The sequence below is a fragment of the Lethenteron reissneri genome, chromosome 37 (assembly GCF_015708825.2).
Source record: "Lethenteron reissneri isolate LAM-NWPU_2019-01 chromosome 37, ASM1570882v1, whole genome shotgun sequence".
NCBI classification, from domain to species: Eukaryota; Metazoa; Chordata; class Hyperoartia; order Petromyzontiformes; family Petromyzontidae; genus Lethenteron; species Lethenteron reissneri.
The window spans coordinates 1330353-1345786 of record NC_083815.1 but is presented as its reverse complement, the minus strand read 5'-3'; the positions used below and the strand labels follow the sequence as shown (position 1 = coordinate 1345786).

Below are 15434 nucleotides of genomic sequence, written 5' to 3'. Positions count from 1 at the left end.
TCCACTCCCTCACCCACGCAGTGACCCACCCACTTAGCCAACTACTCATCCACCCAACCCATCCACCCACCCGCCTATTCACCCACTCACACACCCATCTCTTCACCCACTCACCCACCCACCGATTCACTCACTCATACACCCACCCACCCACTCATCCACCCACTCACGCACCCACCCACCCACCCACTCATCCACCCAACCGCTTGCCACTCTTCCTATTCGATTCACGTCACGGGCTCTGTAAGGTTCTCTGTGAAGCAGGCGGACCGAGGCACTCTGCAACAAGCGGCGACCGTCGTCATCATCATCATGGCAACAGCAGCAGGGCGAGGCTTGGCTTCAAACATCCAGCACTTTTATTTGAACATAGAAAACGAGAACAGTCTTGGTTTGTTTTATTGTCTACACAAGGCGCGACATGTGCACGATCACCGTTCCAACCCCTAAAAAAGATACCCGTCATCCCCCCCCCCCCAGTGCCCCCCGACCCCCCCCCCCCCCCCACCACAATACACGCCACCTAGCCCCCCTGTTACACGACGGGATTGAAGACAAGGGAGCCAAACAATGTTTGAGAATCGTACCGGGGATTTAATTTCAGCCACACCCGGCACAGCACATCCAGTATACCCCCTCTCGATATCCACATGGCTACTGCCAGTCACGTGTCACCTATCGAAGTCTACCAACGACCCGGAAAATGTCTTCCCGCCCGGAACACCACATCCAGTATACCACATCGCTATGGATGTGGCTGCTGATCACCTGCCGCCTACTCCAGCCTTCCGACGAGTCGGAAAATGTTTTCACACAGCACACCACATTCACCATACAATCTAGATATGGCTGTGACGACTGCAAGTCACCTGCCCACGTACTCCAGTCTCCCATCGAGCCGAGGACTCCGATACATAGAAGATGTGCACATGTCACAGGGGCCGTCGTTCTCAACACCGAGAGCCCCGTCATAGCAACGTGGAATTTCCAACCACTAAGAGTCTTGTTTTTGTTGTTGTAACTTGCCGACCCGCCCCTGCTGGACATCTGTGGGGGGGGGGGGGGGGAGAGCTCAATAGCTCATCGGATTCCTCCAGCCTCAATAGAAATTGTGATTGTGAGAAAGACGCCCGTGGAATGATGATGCCTGCATACAAGCGAGCTCCACTGATGCAGCGTCCAGCCAACAGTGGGGCCGAGGCGGTGGTCAGCTCCCCCCCCAACCCCACCCGCCTTGATAAGACCCCCCCCACCTCCCTCCCCCCCCCCCCCAAGTTATTGATATTTCCAGAGAATATTTTTCGATTGATTTTTGTTGTTTTATGAATGTAGGGGCCCTATTTAAATAGCTTAACATTTCTGGCTCTCACCTGCCCCCCCCCCCCACCCCCATCTTCATCCCCTTCCACCCTCCCAGCCCTGCTCCCTCCTCTTGGGAAGTTTCTATGACCGCCTCTGTGCCCCTCTGCACAGATAAACACAAAGGTCCCCCGTATAGACTTAACAGACTTTTCGAGCAACTGCCTCGTTTGCTGCAGACACACACACAATTCCCTTCGCGATCTCATGGCGCACACACACACACACCCGCATTCTAAAAACGCAGTACATTACCAAATATGCATGCACACACACACACCCAGCTCTCACAAAGGCCAGCTTGCCCTATGCTGTGATTTTCTGTTCCAATGTGGTGTTAACGCTGACCCGAGCAGGTGACAGTCGTGTTTAATTGAGTATTACACAGTAGGCATGCAGCGACGTCCTTCCTTCGCAGCGATTAGGTGAAGTTACAGTAATGCATTCAGATTCCAAGGCCACGATTTAAAAACGAAAATAAGATTTTTTTAAATCTTCTTAACTCGTTTTTTTGCCGTCTCTTTTGTGTTGTTCTCTCTCTCTCGGGGCCTTCATCCAGTAGTGGATAGATCAATTCCGATTATGATCATGACGATGATGGTACATTGACATGCGGAGAAATCATCATTACATGCCTATTATATATATACACATACAAACACGTACGCCAACACATGTGTGTCATGCAGCACCATGATCCGCTGCCGTTTCCTCGTCCGCGAAATCATCGCGGACGAGGAGACGTCACGTGGTGGTGGCAGTGGTCACGCTGCCTCCATCGCGTTCCCATCACCACTCGCACGCACGAAACGAACGAACGGGGTGTCCGAAAATAAATGTTGGGGGTTAGGTCGCGTGAATATGAATGCGTCGTTAAACCCCGCCATCACCCGACACAGCCAATTAATAAGGTTTGTCGCGTAAACAAAACGGGCCAATTAGTTACGAGTTCAAAACCTCTATTACGGATTATATTGGTCGCGAAAGCCTGCATGTTAAAATGAATATAACAAGAAGAAAGTTGAATAGTTTCATTGTTGTTCGAGATACTGACATGAATTTGATATGAATACGTGTATTAGACTTTTTGTTGTGAATATTGATTGGTTCTTTCTTTCTGTTTCAGGAGAATGCCCATTACCTGATATTACAAGTCCGCCCGTTCACTCCGACTTGACACCATGACATTTATTTCTGGATTTTTTTCAAATAAAGTCTACAACTAGAAAACCAAGGGACCTTGAAGAACTTAAACACCGCATTGTTGCTGCTGCTGCTGCTGTGTCATCATCCATCCCTACAGCTGTCAGTTTAACACGTAGACTTTCGCGACCAATATTATTAATAATCAACGTTTTTGGGTTTAGATCGCGTTATTTATAAATGTGTCGTAACCCTCCACCACCCGACACGGCCAATCAGAAAAAAAGTGTCACGTTGACAAAAGACAAATAGTTCACTGCTTTAGCCCACCGGTGTGTTGAAGCGTGAAACCACAACATTTACAATTTTTGAGTACGACATTTCGCTGGTAATTGCATCCAGCATCATCGGGCAATTCGCCAGAATGGTGAGGCTCTGCTCTGGCTCCCGGTCTTAAATAAAGCAGCGGCAGGGTGACGTCATCATTAACTGGTGGGCTAAAGCAGTGAACTATTTGTCTTTTGTCAACGTGACACTTTTTTGCTGATTGGCCGTGTCGGGTGGTGGAGGGTTACGACACATTTATATATAATGCGATCTACACCCAAAAACGTTGATTATGAACCCTACAGCTGTGTTGGGACTTTTATTCTCCGTGTTTGAACGCTAAATTAGATTGACGATAGGGAATGATGGACGGCATGTAGAAGTGTATGACAAATTCGAGAATATATAATCAATATCATACAACAAAAATACAACTTATAACTCTATTACATGCATTCATAATGAATGTATTTTAGTATCTCGATTAACAATAAACCTATTACACGTTTTTTTGGTCCTTTAATTTTCGGACACCCTGTACACAAGGACAGCCTGTACACACAGACAGCCTGTACACACAGACAGCCTGTACACACAGACAGCCTGTACACAAAGACAGCCTGTATACTATGGGTAGCCTGTAGTTTCACATTTTATTTGGTCGCCTCCGCTCGCCAGCGCCACAACATCTGGCGGCTCTCCAACACCCCCTAAACAAAAAAAAACCTCCGCGCATTCTATCAATAAACACAGTGCAGCCTGAAAAGAGAAAATATACAAGCGACGACGTTTAGGGCAATGGGTCTTCTTCAGAGCACATAAAACAAGATGGACCCATTTTTGTTATTTTAAGGACCAAGCCGTATTGAGTGTGTTCTGTAGTATTAATGCTGTTACTGCCAAAGCAGTAGCAGCATTAGCAGCAGCAGCAGCGCCATCACCAAATGATTTCGAACACCTTCACGCGTTTTAATCGAAGCGATCGCTCTAATTGGTGAGCGAGTCTGGAAGTCTGCGAGGTGCGCGCGGTGGAGGAGGCGGCGGTGGGGGGTGGTGAGCGACACAGATTCGGCAGCTCGCAAGAGGTCAAACCGCGGGGTCACGAACGCTGAGCGGCAAAATTCAGCCAAGTGCCTCGGCGTGGCATATAAAAAAATATTTTAAAAACCCGGAATTTGAAGGAGGCCTCGGGGTCTTAAGCACGACCCGCGTTTGACGGCTCTCAAAGAGCGCTTCCACGAGAAGCCGTGGATCTCGCTCGCCAAGTGGCTCCAGGCTAACCGAGCCGCCGCTGAGCTCACGCGGAAGACCGACGACCTCTTCCCTCCCCCTCGCCTCCCCTCCGGCTTGGCGCCGAGTGGCCGTGCTTGCGCGCACATTTCAGGAAGTGTCAAAGCGGCCGCGACCTTGCCGAGAGAGCTGACCACGGCACGAAAGTGAAGAAGCGGCGCGCGTAGCGAGAGTGCCGCTTACACGGAGCCCATCACGGTAGCCCGCCCCTCTCACGCAGCGTGCCCACTCGTGGTGTGGTGGGCACGCTGCGCTGTGGTGGGCACGCTGAGACGCGCTCTACGCGGCTGCCGTGGAATCTGCTCATTTGACTCCTAATATCGAATTAAAAGTGGTCCGGGTTTTTTTTTTTGGCTTTTTAATAATTCACATGTGTGTGAGAGAGAGACTTAATTAAAACACAAATGCACCTTACACGCCCGGCAAGCAATATCCTCTCTTCTGCGCTTTATTTCCCATAATTCATTATCATCATCACCACCACCACCGTATTCGGCTTCGTCGGCTGTCGACCTTCCATCGGCTCGTTCGCCCCGACGGGACCACGACATTTATTCCCGCCGCTGTTCCCTCTCTCCTCCCTCCCTCGAGCCGGCCGGTGTCACCGCTTCGCTCAGCCGCTGCCGCCTTTTCTCGGTCTTCCCACCGCCGCGTCAGGCACCCATCTCTGGGCGCCTCTCCATCCTCGCCGCTTCTCACGCGCGGACAACCCCTGTACCCCCCCCCCCTCTCGCCCCCGGGGGAGAGGGAGGGGGGGTACAGCTCGACCGGCTCGTTCGAGTCACCGTGTCCGAAACCCACTAAACCATCGTGCTGCTCTTCTTGACGGATCGATCTCCCACGCGTCGTCGTTATTGTTGTTGTGTGCATGTGGGGAGCGGTGGGGGAGCGGTGGTGCAGCGGTTAGCGCGCTGCGCTACGACCCAGGTTCGATTCCCGCTCACGGCCAACACCGGTGCCGATTATCGGAACCGGTCTTGGGCCTGCCCTAGGTCGACTCAGCCTCCTTTGAGTACCTGGTGCGATGTGTAAACATCACCACTGGGGATAACAAAGGCGGTCGGTCGCGGTACTGGCCACCGACCCCCTCGTGTGCCGTACCGGCCTACATAGGTGCTCGCTAACAGCACTTGCCCCTCCAGTCTGTCAAGGCTACACGGGGGATCTTTGTCTTTGTGTGTTTGCTTCTACTTGCGATACAACCCAGAGAAAGCCTGCGAGTTCTACTAACACACCTCCGATGAACACGGTTGGCTACGTACGATGCGAAAGAAGTTCAACACGCACGCGTACACACGCACGCGTACACACGCACGCGTACACACGCACGCGTACACACACGCGTACACACGCACGCGTACACACACACGCGCGTACACACACGCGCGTACACACACGCGCGTACACACACACGCGCGTACACACGCACGTACACACACACGCGTACACACACGCACGCGTACACACACGCACGCGTACACACGCACGTACACACACACGCGTACACACGCACGCGTACACACACGCACGCGTACACACACGCGCGTACACACACGCGCGCGCACACACACACGCGCGCACACCGGAGAGGGATCGATGTGCGCATGGCAAGCGCGCGAAGCCACAAGCGCCACCGCGACCCTTGACCCCGTGAACAATGACGGGGTCCCAGCGATGTCCAGCAGTGCCCCACTGACCCACGGCAAGGAACACAAATCACGCGTCCTGCGACACTTTGATTTGGAGAGAAACACACACAATGTGTCCACATCAATCCCGTCGTGTGCGTGTCACGCTATTACCCCCACACCCCTCGTCGCCCGCCCCCCTAACCCCCAGTCGCCCCCCCCCCCCCACCTCACCCGCACCAAGAGTTACAAAAAGCACCCCCACAACCCTCTTGGCGTACAACATTGGCCAGATTGTCTCACATTGCACAACTCAGCATTTACACACTCACACACGTGTGTACAGGTAAGCTCACACAGTGTGCACACTCACACACGCACGTGTATACAGGTAAGCTCACACAGTGTGCTCACACACACACGTGTGTACAGGTAAGCTCACACAGTGTGCACACACACACGTGTGTACAGGTAAGCTCACACATTGTACACACACACACACGTGTGTACAGGTAAGTCCACACAGTGTGCACACACACACGCGTGCAACCGCGCGCGCGCATGTGTACACACACATGCACACGCAGGCTCATAGAGACGCACACATGCTCATACATGCGCACGCACAAATCTAGAATATTCTAGGGAAAACTCTACTATTCATGTGTATACACCACGACATCACGTGTGTTCCAGTGTGTATTAGCAGAGCTGTAGTGTAGTGATTCGAGCGCTGCGACACGAGTTTGATTCCCGCTCACGGCCTACATCTTGTGACGATTATCTGAACCGGTTCTGGGACTCCCCTATGTCGACTCAAATGAGGACCTGGTGTGATGTGTTATCATAACCACTGGAGAGACAAAGGCGGCCGGGCGTGGAGGTGGCCATCCACCCCCTCGTGTGCGGTGCCGGCCTTCACAGGTGCTCGCGAACAACTCTCCCTCTCACCGCACGTCTGTTCGAGGCTATTCAGGGGATCTTTGTCTTTGCCTTTGTGTTAGTGGTGGCACACGAACTGAACAATGGGAAGGAGACATCGTCTGATAATAAATGTTGCTACTTTTCTTCTCCACAATGGTGATAATCACGATATTGTGTTCCGTAATAAACATAATTTAGTGTTGAACTATATAGGACCCATATCGAACAAAGAGAGGGGCCCTTGCCGGCAAACATCTGGCAACTCGCCCGAAATCGTTTTCAGCAGCAAGCCTGACCTTGCTGATGAAACACTGAACGTCAAACACCGTGTCCAGACTACTTCATCATCACCACCACCAACGCTGCTGCTGCGCAAATTCACTCCGAGGAAGCCGTGTGGCTGATGTGATGTGTCGAGAGACGGATACGTGCAGGAGGCAAACTTATGTGCTGCATCCTGTCACAACTCATGGCCAACGTTTCCATCTTATAATATATACTTTATATATAATATGTTTCTGTTACGTAAAATTGTTGTGAACTTAGTGGGGGAGCAGGGTGAACACGAAATAATTTATGTACAAACGAACGGGCGTGGAAAAATCCAGATGAGTCGCAACATCAACGCGTCCGTCACACACGCCCACGCGCGCGTGTGTGTGTGTAAACAGGTTTTGCGTGGGTTTCTTGTATTTTCATCCCTAATATATATCGTGTATACATATGTTTTCGTATAAAGACACGAGGATACGTGTTTGCGAGCGCATATCTAAGTAAACATTTGGTCACGCCAACCAGACCCCCCCCACCCCACATCAAACTAAAATATTGTCAAGGTCTCGCGGACGTCCATACAGCGCCGAGTCAGCCCACCGATCGCAAGGCGCGCCCCACGTTAAACTGCCCCCCCCCTGCCCCCCCCCCTGCCACCCCGTTGCGATTGGTCACAGCTCATGGCTTGGTAATTTCCTGCTCAGTGACACCGAGCACTCGAATACACAATCCCACCCCCGGCCCCAAACAATGAATATCGTGGCTCTTATTTCGTTATTGGCAATAATAATAATAATGATACAACCACTCAACGCGTCCGTCACGAATTGCACTGTCTGCCTGTAATCAAGTGCTGTGTGTGTGCAGGCAGCAGCCAGGGTTGGTGGATCACCCCGCAGATGGTTGCGAAACTCCCTTCCCGTGGGGCGTCAAGGGGTGTCATACCCCCTGGCTCGCCAGACGAAGGCGGCACAGAAAAGGGTGGACTAATCGCCATCTGTTCCCATCTGTACGGGGATGAACGCTTGGATGTTCTCCGGGTGCTCCGGTTTCCTCGCACTGCGTTCGTACCCGACGGCTGTCGGATGGCTCGAGCGTGGTTCCGAGACTCCTAATAACGGTCCCCACAATCATTGTACGGACGACGACAATGAGAACGAACTGGCTTGGGAAGAAACGCGCGCTTTGCATCTGTACGTTGATTGTATGCCTCGACCATCCCTTGGTTCTGTGCAAAGAAAAAATGATGGGGAACGAAAAATGCCAGACCTTACTCCCGCCACGGGCGACCTGCCGATCACATGGACCCAGCGTGGCGGCTGTACCCATTGCTGCTGCTGCTGGGTGAACGGGGATGGCGGCGAGTGCGATTTAAAGACACTCACGCCATCGTTTTCTACCGTGAGCTTGACGATTGGCCAGAGGGAGGGCCCATTTAATTCCTTGCACCAGAGTCCATGTCAATTACGTTACCCCACTGGGTTGAACCTGTGGGTGGTGGGGGGCTGTTGGGTGGGGGCTGTGGGGGGGGGGGATCTGGAGGGGGGGGGGGAGAACATCGCGAGGAGCAGACGGAGCCAGCAGCTGCAGCCGAAATGTGAGTGCGGCCTCGCGAGGCTGAGACGCGAATATAAATGTTCCCAGAGTCACATTTGCACGCACGGAACGATACCAATTAGCGTCGCTGCGATGCGCTGCCACCGCCACCAGCACAACCAGAGGCGCACCCAGGGGAGGGGGGGGGGCAATATTTAAATTTGGTCGCCCCCCCCCCCGCTCCCCCCTTACCTCCTCAAGAACGTCCATGGACGTTAAACGCACACTGCTGAATTCCATCTGGAACAGTCTCCAGTCTGTGATGATGTTGCGACGATCACTTTGGCCACGCCAAAATCCATCTCAGACCACTCGCAGGGAATGTGGAATTTCCACCGATGGCCCCGGCAGGGCTGTAAACAAGAGACGAGCACCCAGGGCCTCGATGGTAACTTGAGTCGGGAATCACTGCGCACTTTGATCGGTTCATACGATCACAGCAACGTAAGGTGCAATGATGTAGAGGATCATTGCAGAATGGTTGGTACCTTGTAGCTCTAACGGCAGTGCCTTAAGGCGACAATAGCTACCCCGAGCCAGCCGAGCAGCGTTCCTCGAAACATCGAGCGAGAAATGCTCCCACGTCGTCTGTCATGGCTTGAGGGAGTTTGCGTGGTGATCTTCTCGAATGCGTTGACGTGTCTCTGCCTTCTCCTGTCTCCTCCAGAGGAGCCGCCACGATCATAGGTGAGAAGTCATGGCCAAACATCCCCAAGGTTCACCAAACAACGCTGACCAGAGTACGGTCAATGCTATGATGAAAGTTCATTGCCCGAAACGTCGCCTATTGTATGTTTGTTTGTTTCATTTCCAGGCCACACACATCGGTATTGACGAACGTGTTGATTTTGTCGTTGTTTGTTCTTGTGCCAACGCAGCAGCAGCAGCAGGTAATTTGTTGAAGATAACACTCGTGTCGTTGACATCCGATGTGGAGGGCGGGGCGAAGGGGATGTGTGAGCTGACAGTAACAGCTGGGGAGAGAGAAGCTGTAGGCGTCACCTACAGATGCCACATCTGCATCACGCGCGCTCCACGGGAGAGTGGGAGGGACAACCAGGGACTTCATTTCAGCTTGGAGCTGCCCGGAGCTGAGCTCCTGAAAATACCGTGTGTGTGTGTGTGTTTGCGGTGTGTGCCTTCAACGACAGCCTGGGCAAGTCGAGCAAATCCCCCACCCCCAGCATACTGTCCCAGGGAAATACCGTGAAGATAGCTTTGCCGTCTTCATGAAGGTCTGTGCGCATGTGTGTGTGCGTATGCTTGTGAAACGTGAACCCCCTTTGATGGAACATCTGCGCCGGTTATAAACATTCAGGCTGGTATGCCTACGATCCATCCTGGGTTTAACCAGCAGGCTGGATTTTGTGAGGAGCTCACAAATCCTTGAAAGATCTAGACAAAGTCCCATCGGTGAGCTCCTTCGGCAGGCAAGGCTGCGTTGACTGGGCCATGTAGCCCGCATGCCCAGCCACCGCATGCCTAAGCAGCTTTTGTTTTGCCGCATAGAGGGGGCTAAACAAACGGGCACGACATGGTCTGGAGAAGAGATGGAGTGATGCGGTACTGGAGGAAGTGGAGCTGAGTCGACTTGCCGACGACTGGTACCAGCGGTGTCAAGATCGACCTCTGTAGATGAGGCTCGTGAAGGACGCTGCTGGGCAGTTGGAGGCAATCGCCCTTCAGCTACAACAGAGAGCAGAGGAGCGACGCTCACAACAACAAGCGGGGCGCCGGGTAGATAAAATAGAGGAAGTTGGCACAGTAGGGGGTACAGCTGGTGCATTTACCGCTCATCTCAGTCAGCCAACCCATGGCACCTGGCTTTGTCAGCAAGCTCTCACTCTTCACGTGGCCTCAAAGTGCACCTGGCCTGGCACAGGCGCCGTGGCGACGTCACCGTTACTTAGTGGCGAATGACGGGTATGTGTATCCGTGTGTAAATGCCATCAGTAAGCGATTATCTGAACCGGTCCTGGGTCTCCCCTAGGTCGACTCAGCCCTTCAATGACTGCGTGGGTGCGCCGTGTAAACATCGTTCTTGGGAGAGAACAAAGGCGGCGGGCCCGAGCGTGGTGATTCCGGCCACGACCGCACAACCGCACAACACAACCGCCTCCATTCGTCATGGCGGCCGTCATCAAGTACTCGAAGTGATGGGCGGCTGGGATTTGTCGCCTGTTTTTTGCATTGTCTAGCTAGTGGCACCCCCCCCCGCCCCCCGCAAGTTATTCCTATCGTCACGGGTATATAGAGTCCGTGGCTTTGGCTCAGCGTTGGCACAGCATTGTAACCCGATGTCGATTCTAACGCGCATGGCACATTTTGGCGGAGCGCTTATTTACACAGCTCGGTGAGTTCACACGAAGCAAAGGGGCGAATTAAACAAGAGCTCTTCATTGTGATCGTCGTCATCGTGATCTTCAACATCGTGATTTTCAACATCGTGATCGTCATCATCGTGATCGTCACCATCGTGATCGTCATCATCGTGATCGTCACCATCGTGATCGTCATCATCGTCGTCATCGTGATCGTCACCATCGTGATCGTCATCATCGTCGTCATCGTGATCGTCGTCATCGTGATCGTCACCATCGTGATCGTCACCATCGTGATCGTCATCATCGTGATCGTCACCATCGTGATCGTCATCATCGTCGTCATCGTGATCGTCACCATCGTGATCGTCGTCATCGTGATCGTCGTCTTCGTGATCGTCATCATCGTGATCGTCGTCTTCGTCATCGTCGTCATCGTCACCATCGTGATCGTCGTCATCGTGATCGTCACCATCGTGATCGTCGTCTTCGTGATGATCGTCGCGGTAGCTACAGCTACGGTACAAGCGTCACTGGCAAATCGAGTCGAGAGTTGTAAGACTGGCTTCAAAAAGGGTCGGGTAAATCCGCAAGAAAATTGAATAATTTACACAATGTATAAGAAATAGCAGGGGGTTTTCTACGTGTGGGTGCATGTGTGTTAATGTGTATGTTCACGTGTGCATATATTCACGCGTGTGTGCATATTCCTGTCTCTGTGTTCGTCCACGTGTGTTTGGGGGGGGGGGGGGTGTTTTCAACTGTGTGCGCGTGTGTGGTGTTCCAGCATGCTGGCATGTTCATCTATTCGGGTATGTATGTGTGTTCACGTGCGTTGCAGTGTGCGTCTTCACGGTTGTATTCACGTGTGTCTATGCATATGTGTGTGTGTACTAAGGATAATGTTTGCGTGTTAATGTATGCGTGTATGTGTGCATATCGTCTATATCGACACATGACCATGTCTGTATGTTCATGTGTGTTCCTGATTGCCCCTATTTGTTCGAGTGCTTGATTGTTTTTTACTGCGTGTGTCCATGCATGCGTGCCCATGTACGTGTGTCTGTGTTCACCTGAACTCCTGTGTTCGCGCGTGTGTGTGTGTACGCGTAGATCAATCTGTGCATATCTTCGTGTTTGCGCACTCATGTGTGGTGTGTGTGTGCATGGCCTGCCTACGATCCATCCTGGGTTTAACCAGGCTGGATTGTGTGAGGAGCTCACAAATCCTTGAAAGATCTGGACAATGTCCCATCGGTGAGCTCCTCCGGCAGGCAAGGCTGCGTTGGCTGGGCCATGTAGCCCGCATGCCAAGTCACCGCATGCCTAAACAGCTTTTGTTTGGCCGGATCGAGGGGGCTAAACGGGCGCGGCATGGGCTGGAGAAGAGATGGAGTGATATGGTACGAGAGGATATGGAGCTGAGTGGACTTTCCGATGACTGGTACCAGCGATGTCAAGATCGGTCTCAGTGGAGGAGGCTCGTGAAGGACGCTACTGGGTAGTTGGAGGCAGTCGCCCTCCAGCAACAACGGAGGGCGGAGGAGCGACGCTCACAACGACGATCAGAGCGCCGGGTGGCTAAAGCACAGCAAGTTGGCACAGTAGGGGGCACAGGTGGTGCATCAGCCACTCATCTCAGTCAGTCGACCCATGGCACCTGGGTCTGCCCCGTGACCTCCTGCCAGCGGGATTTCGACACTTCACGTGGCCTCAAGGTGCACATAGCCTGGCACAAGCATCGTGGTGACGTCACCGCCACTTAGTGGCGAATGGCAGTTGCTGTTGTTGTGTTTGCGAGCGCGTTCATATCTACGTTCGTGTGTTCCCACCGCGCCGGTCCGTGTGTGCGTCGATCGCGCGTGTGTCCACGCGTGTGTCATCTGTTCGCGCGAGTTACTCGTTGTGGCTTCGTGATGCATGTGCGCGGCCGGCTTTGATGTTGAAACGTGTGAACATCTCCCCACTGGCACACGAGCGCTGCTAATTGCCAGAGCTGGCAGGGAGTACAGGCGGAGGGCATTCTCATGGGATTGGGGTCAGTGTCCCCAGTTAGGGTCAATCGAAGGCTTTGATTGAGATCTCACTGAGTCCCGGAACATATCTATTATATATACAAAGAGATAGAGAGCGAGAGCGGGAGCTCTGATCTGGTATGTAAGTGACATCCTAAACACCGTGATTATCAACATCCGAGCCCGACGACAAGCGGGTGGTAATGCCTTCCCCAGCAAGAGGATTTTTGGCAGGATTTCAATGTCCGTCCGTGTTTGTCTGTGTGTGTCTGGGCTGTGTGTGTCTGGGCTGCGTGTGGCTGGGCTGTGTGTGTCTGGGCGGTGTGTGTCTGGGCGGTGTGTGTCTGGGCGGTGTGTGACTAGCGGTGTGTGGCTAGCGGTGTGTGGCTAGTGGTAGTGTAGTGGTTAGCGCGCTGCGTTGCGAGCCCAGAGATCCGAGTTCGATTCCCTCCTCACGGCCAACACCAGTTGAGGGTTATCTGAACCGGTTCCTGGACTCTCATAGCCTCGAATGAGTACCTGGTACTGTGTGTAAACATCTCCATTAGGGAGACAAAGACGGTCGGGCCTGGAGCTTACCACCCACCACCCTCCAGCACGTGCCAACCTTCATAGGTGCTCGCTAAGAGCACTTGCCCCAACATAGTCTGTGAAGGCTACACGGGATACGTTTGTCTTTGCGGGTGTGCGTATTAGCAGAAGCGTGCGCGTGGCACCCTACGCACCGCACGTGAGGCTCCAGATGTGTCCGTGCGTAAAAGGTGAGTGTGCGTGCGGATGCGTGTAGTTGTTCTGATGTTGTTGTTGTTCTGATGTTGTTGTGTTGTTGTTGTTGCTTAAGGAGAAGAGCAGGAGCCCTGGCTCTCAAAGCTGGCTGCACGCCCTGCCCACTGTGCCACGAGGGGAGGGGGCACAGCGAGTGGCAGAGGAGCGCAGAGCAGTGCCACATGCCACCACACGCACCAACACGCACACACGCACACGTGGACGAACATAGACGCGCACGCAATGGCACACGCGCACACGCAGATACGCAGGGGCATATTTACACGCACGCGTAAGCGCACACACGCACGAATAGATACACACGCACGCACACACACGTACATACACGCGAGCTTACACACACATAGATGCATATATGCACATGCACATATACGCGCGCACACACAGTCCAATAATACAATGAAAGTAAATGCCATGGGGTACCACAAGTAATGTATAGTGACCCGTCCATTAAGCATCCCGAAAAATGCATGCGATCGACACACACGTGCACGTGAATATGCACGTAGGGAGAGAGACACACACACACACATGCACACGTACACACACGTGCACACACGCACACGCGCGCAATGAAATTAAAAGAGCGGGGTGCAATGGGGATGAGAGCGGTGGGGGCCGGGGCATTGAACGGGACCCGGCGCGTCGTCAATCGGTTGGACAAATCGAGACGGAGAATGAGTGAGATGAAAGTACATAAATCATAGAGGAGGGAGGGGAGGGGAGGGAGGGGACACAGAGACACGTGTTAATACTCCACACAGGACGAGCACCACTTGTCCCTGGCTTAAGACGGCGAACAACAATTGCTTTTTGTCTCTCTTTATAAAAAAATAAATATACGCGAAATACACTTTGTATTAAAAACGGTTGCGTTGTTATCATTAAAACAGAGGGATAGAGGAAAGTCACACCGAAACCAAAACTGTCTGCTGCAGGGGAAAGGTTTATATAGACAGTAGTGTATTATCGGAATACACACCAATATTTGAGCCAAAGTCTTTCAAAATATCCCAGTGGCAGAACCGACTTGCGCACTGAAACATTAGAAGCACAGCGAGAGATATGATTGGCACCTGCACGCGAATCTACGTTGACATGCGAACAACCTCAAAGAATAGTCACTCACTGCTGCCCGCTCTTGTTCAATGTTTTTCGAACTTTTTTGTGTGTGTTTGGGGTCAGTCGTGTGGTTGATGTGCGCGCACGTGTGTGTGTGTGTCTTTGTGTCTGTGTGCATATGTCGATGAGAACCTGGTGCGGGGTGTAAACACCGCCACTGCACAGACAAAGGCGGCCGGGCGTGGTGCTGGCCATTAACCGCCTAGTGTGCCGTGCCAGCCTTCATGGGTGCTCGCTAACAGGACTTGCCCTAACAGTCTGTTAAGGCTACACGGGGGATCATTGTATTTGTCTATGTCTGCACGATAGTGCACTGGTTAGCGCGCTGCGTTACGAACCTGGAGACCCCAGTTTGATTCTCGCTCACGGCCAGCACCAGTGCCGATTATCGGAACAGGGCCTGGTCCTCCTCTAGGTCGACTCAGCCTCAAATGAGTCCCTGGTGCGGTGTGTAGTAAACATCGCCATTGTGGAGACAAAGGCGGTCGGGCGTGGTGCTGGCCACCCACCTCTCTCTAGTGATTGCCGGCCTTCATAGGTTCTCGCTGACAGATAATAACCCCAACAGTCTGTCAAGGTTATAGGGGGGATATCATCTGTCTTTGTAGGAGGTGCCATTAAACCATCAGGTCCACACCAGTCCCCCCTCC

General features: G+C 52.8%; 1 protein-coding gene across 2 annotated transcripts in view; it reads right to left on the bottom strand.

Moving 5' to 3' along the window:
• Positions 1-5986: 5986 nt before the first annotated feature.
• The window catches only part of LOC133351417 (synaptotagmin-10-like), a 52270-nt gene continuing 42822 nt past the window's right edge, over positions 5987-15434 (bottom strand). The window contains exons 9-10 of one of the 2 annotated variants that reach the window (XM_061566614.1): positions 14645-14699; positions 5987-13766 (exon numbers count right to left, since the gene is read on the bottom strand). In XM_061566614.1, coding sequence (XP_061422598.1) covers positions 13741-13766; positions 14645-14699 — 81 coding nt within the window. In that variant the 3' untranslated portion in view covers positions 5987-13740. Of the gene's footprint in view, positions 13767-14450; positions 14700-15434 lie in introns of those variants that run through there. The other variant, XM_061566613.1, reaches the window with a different exon arrangement.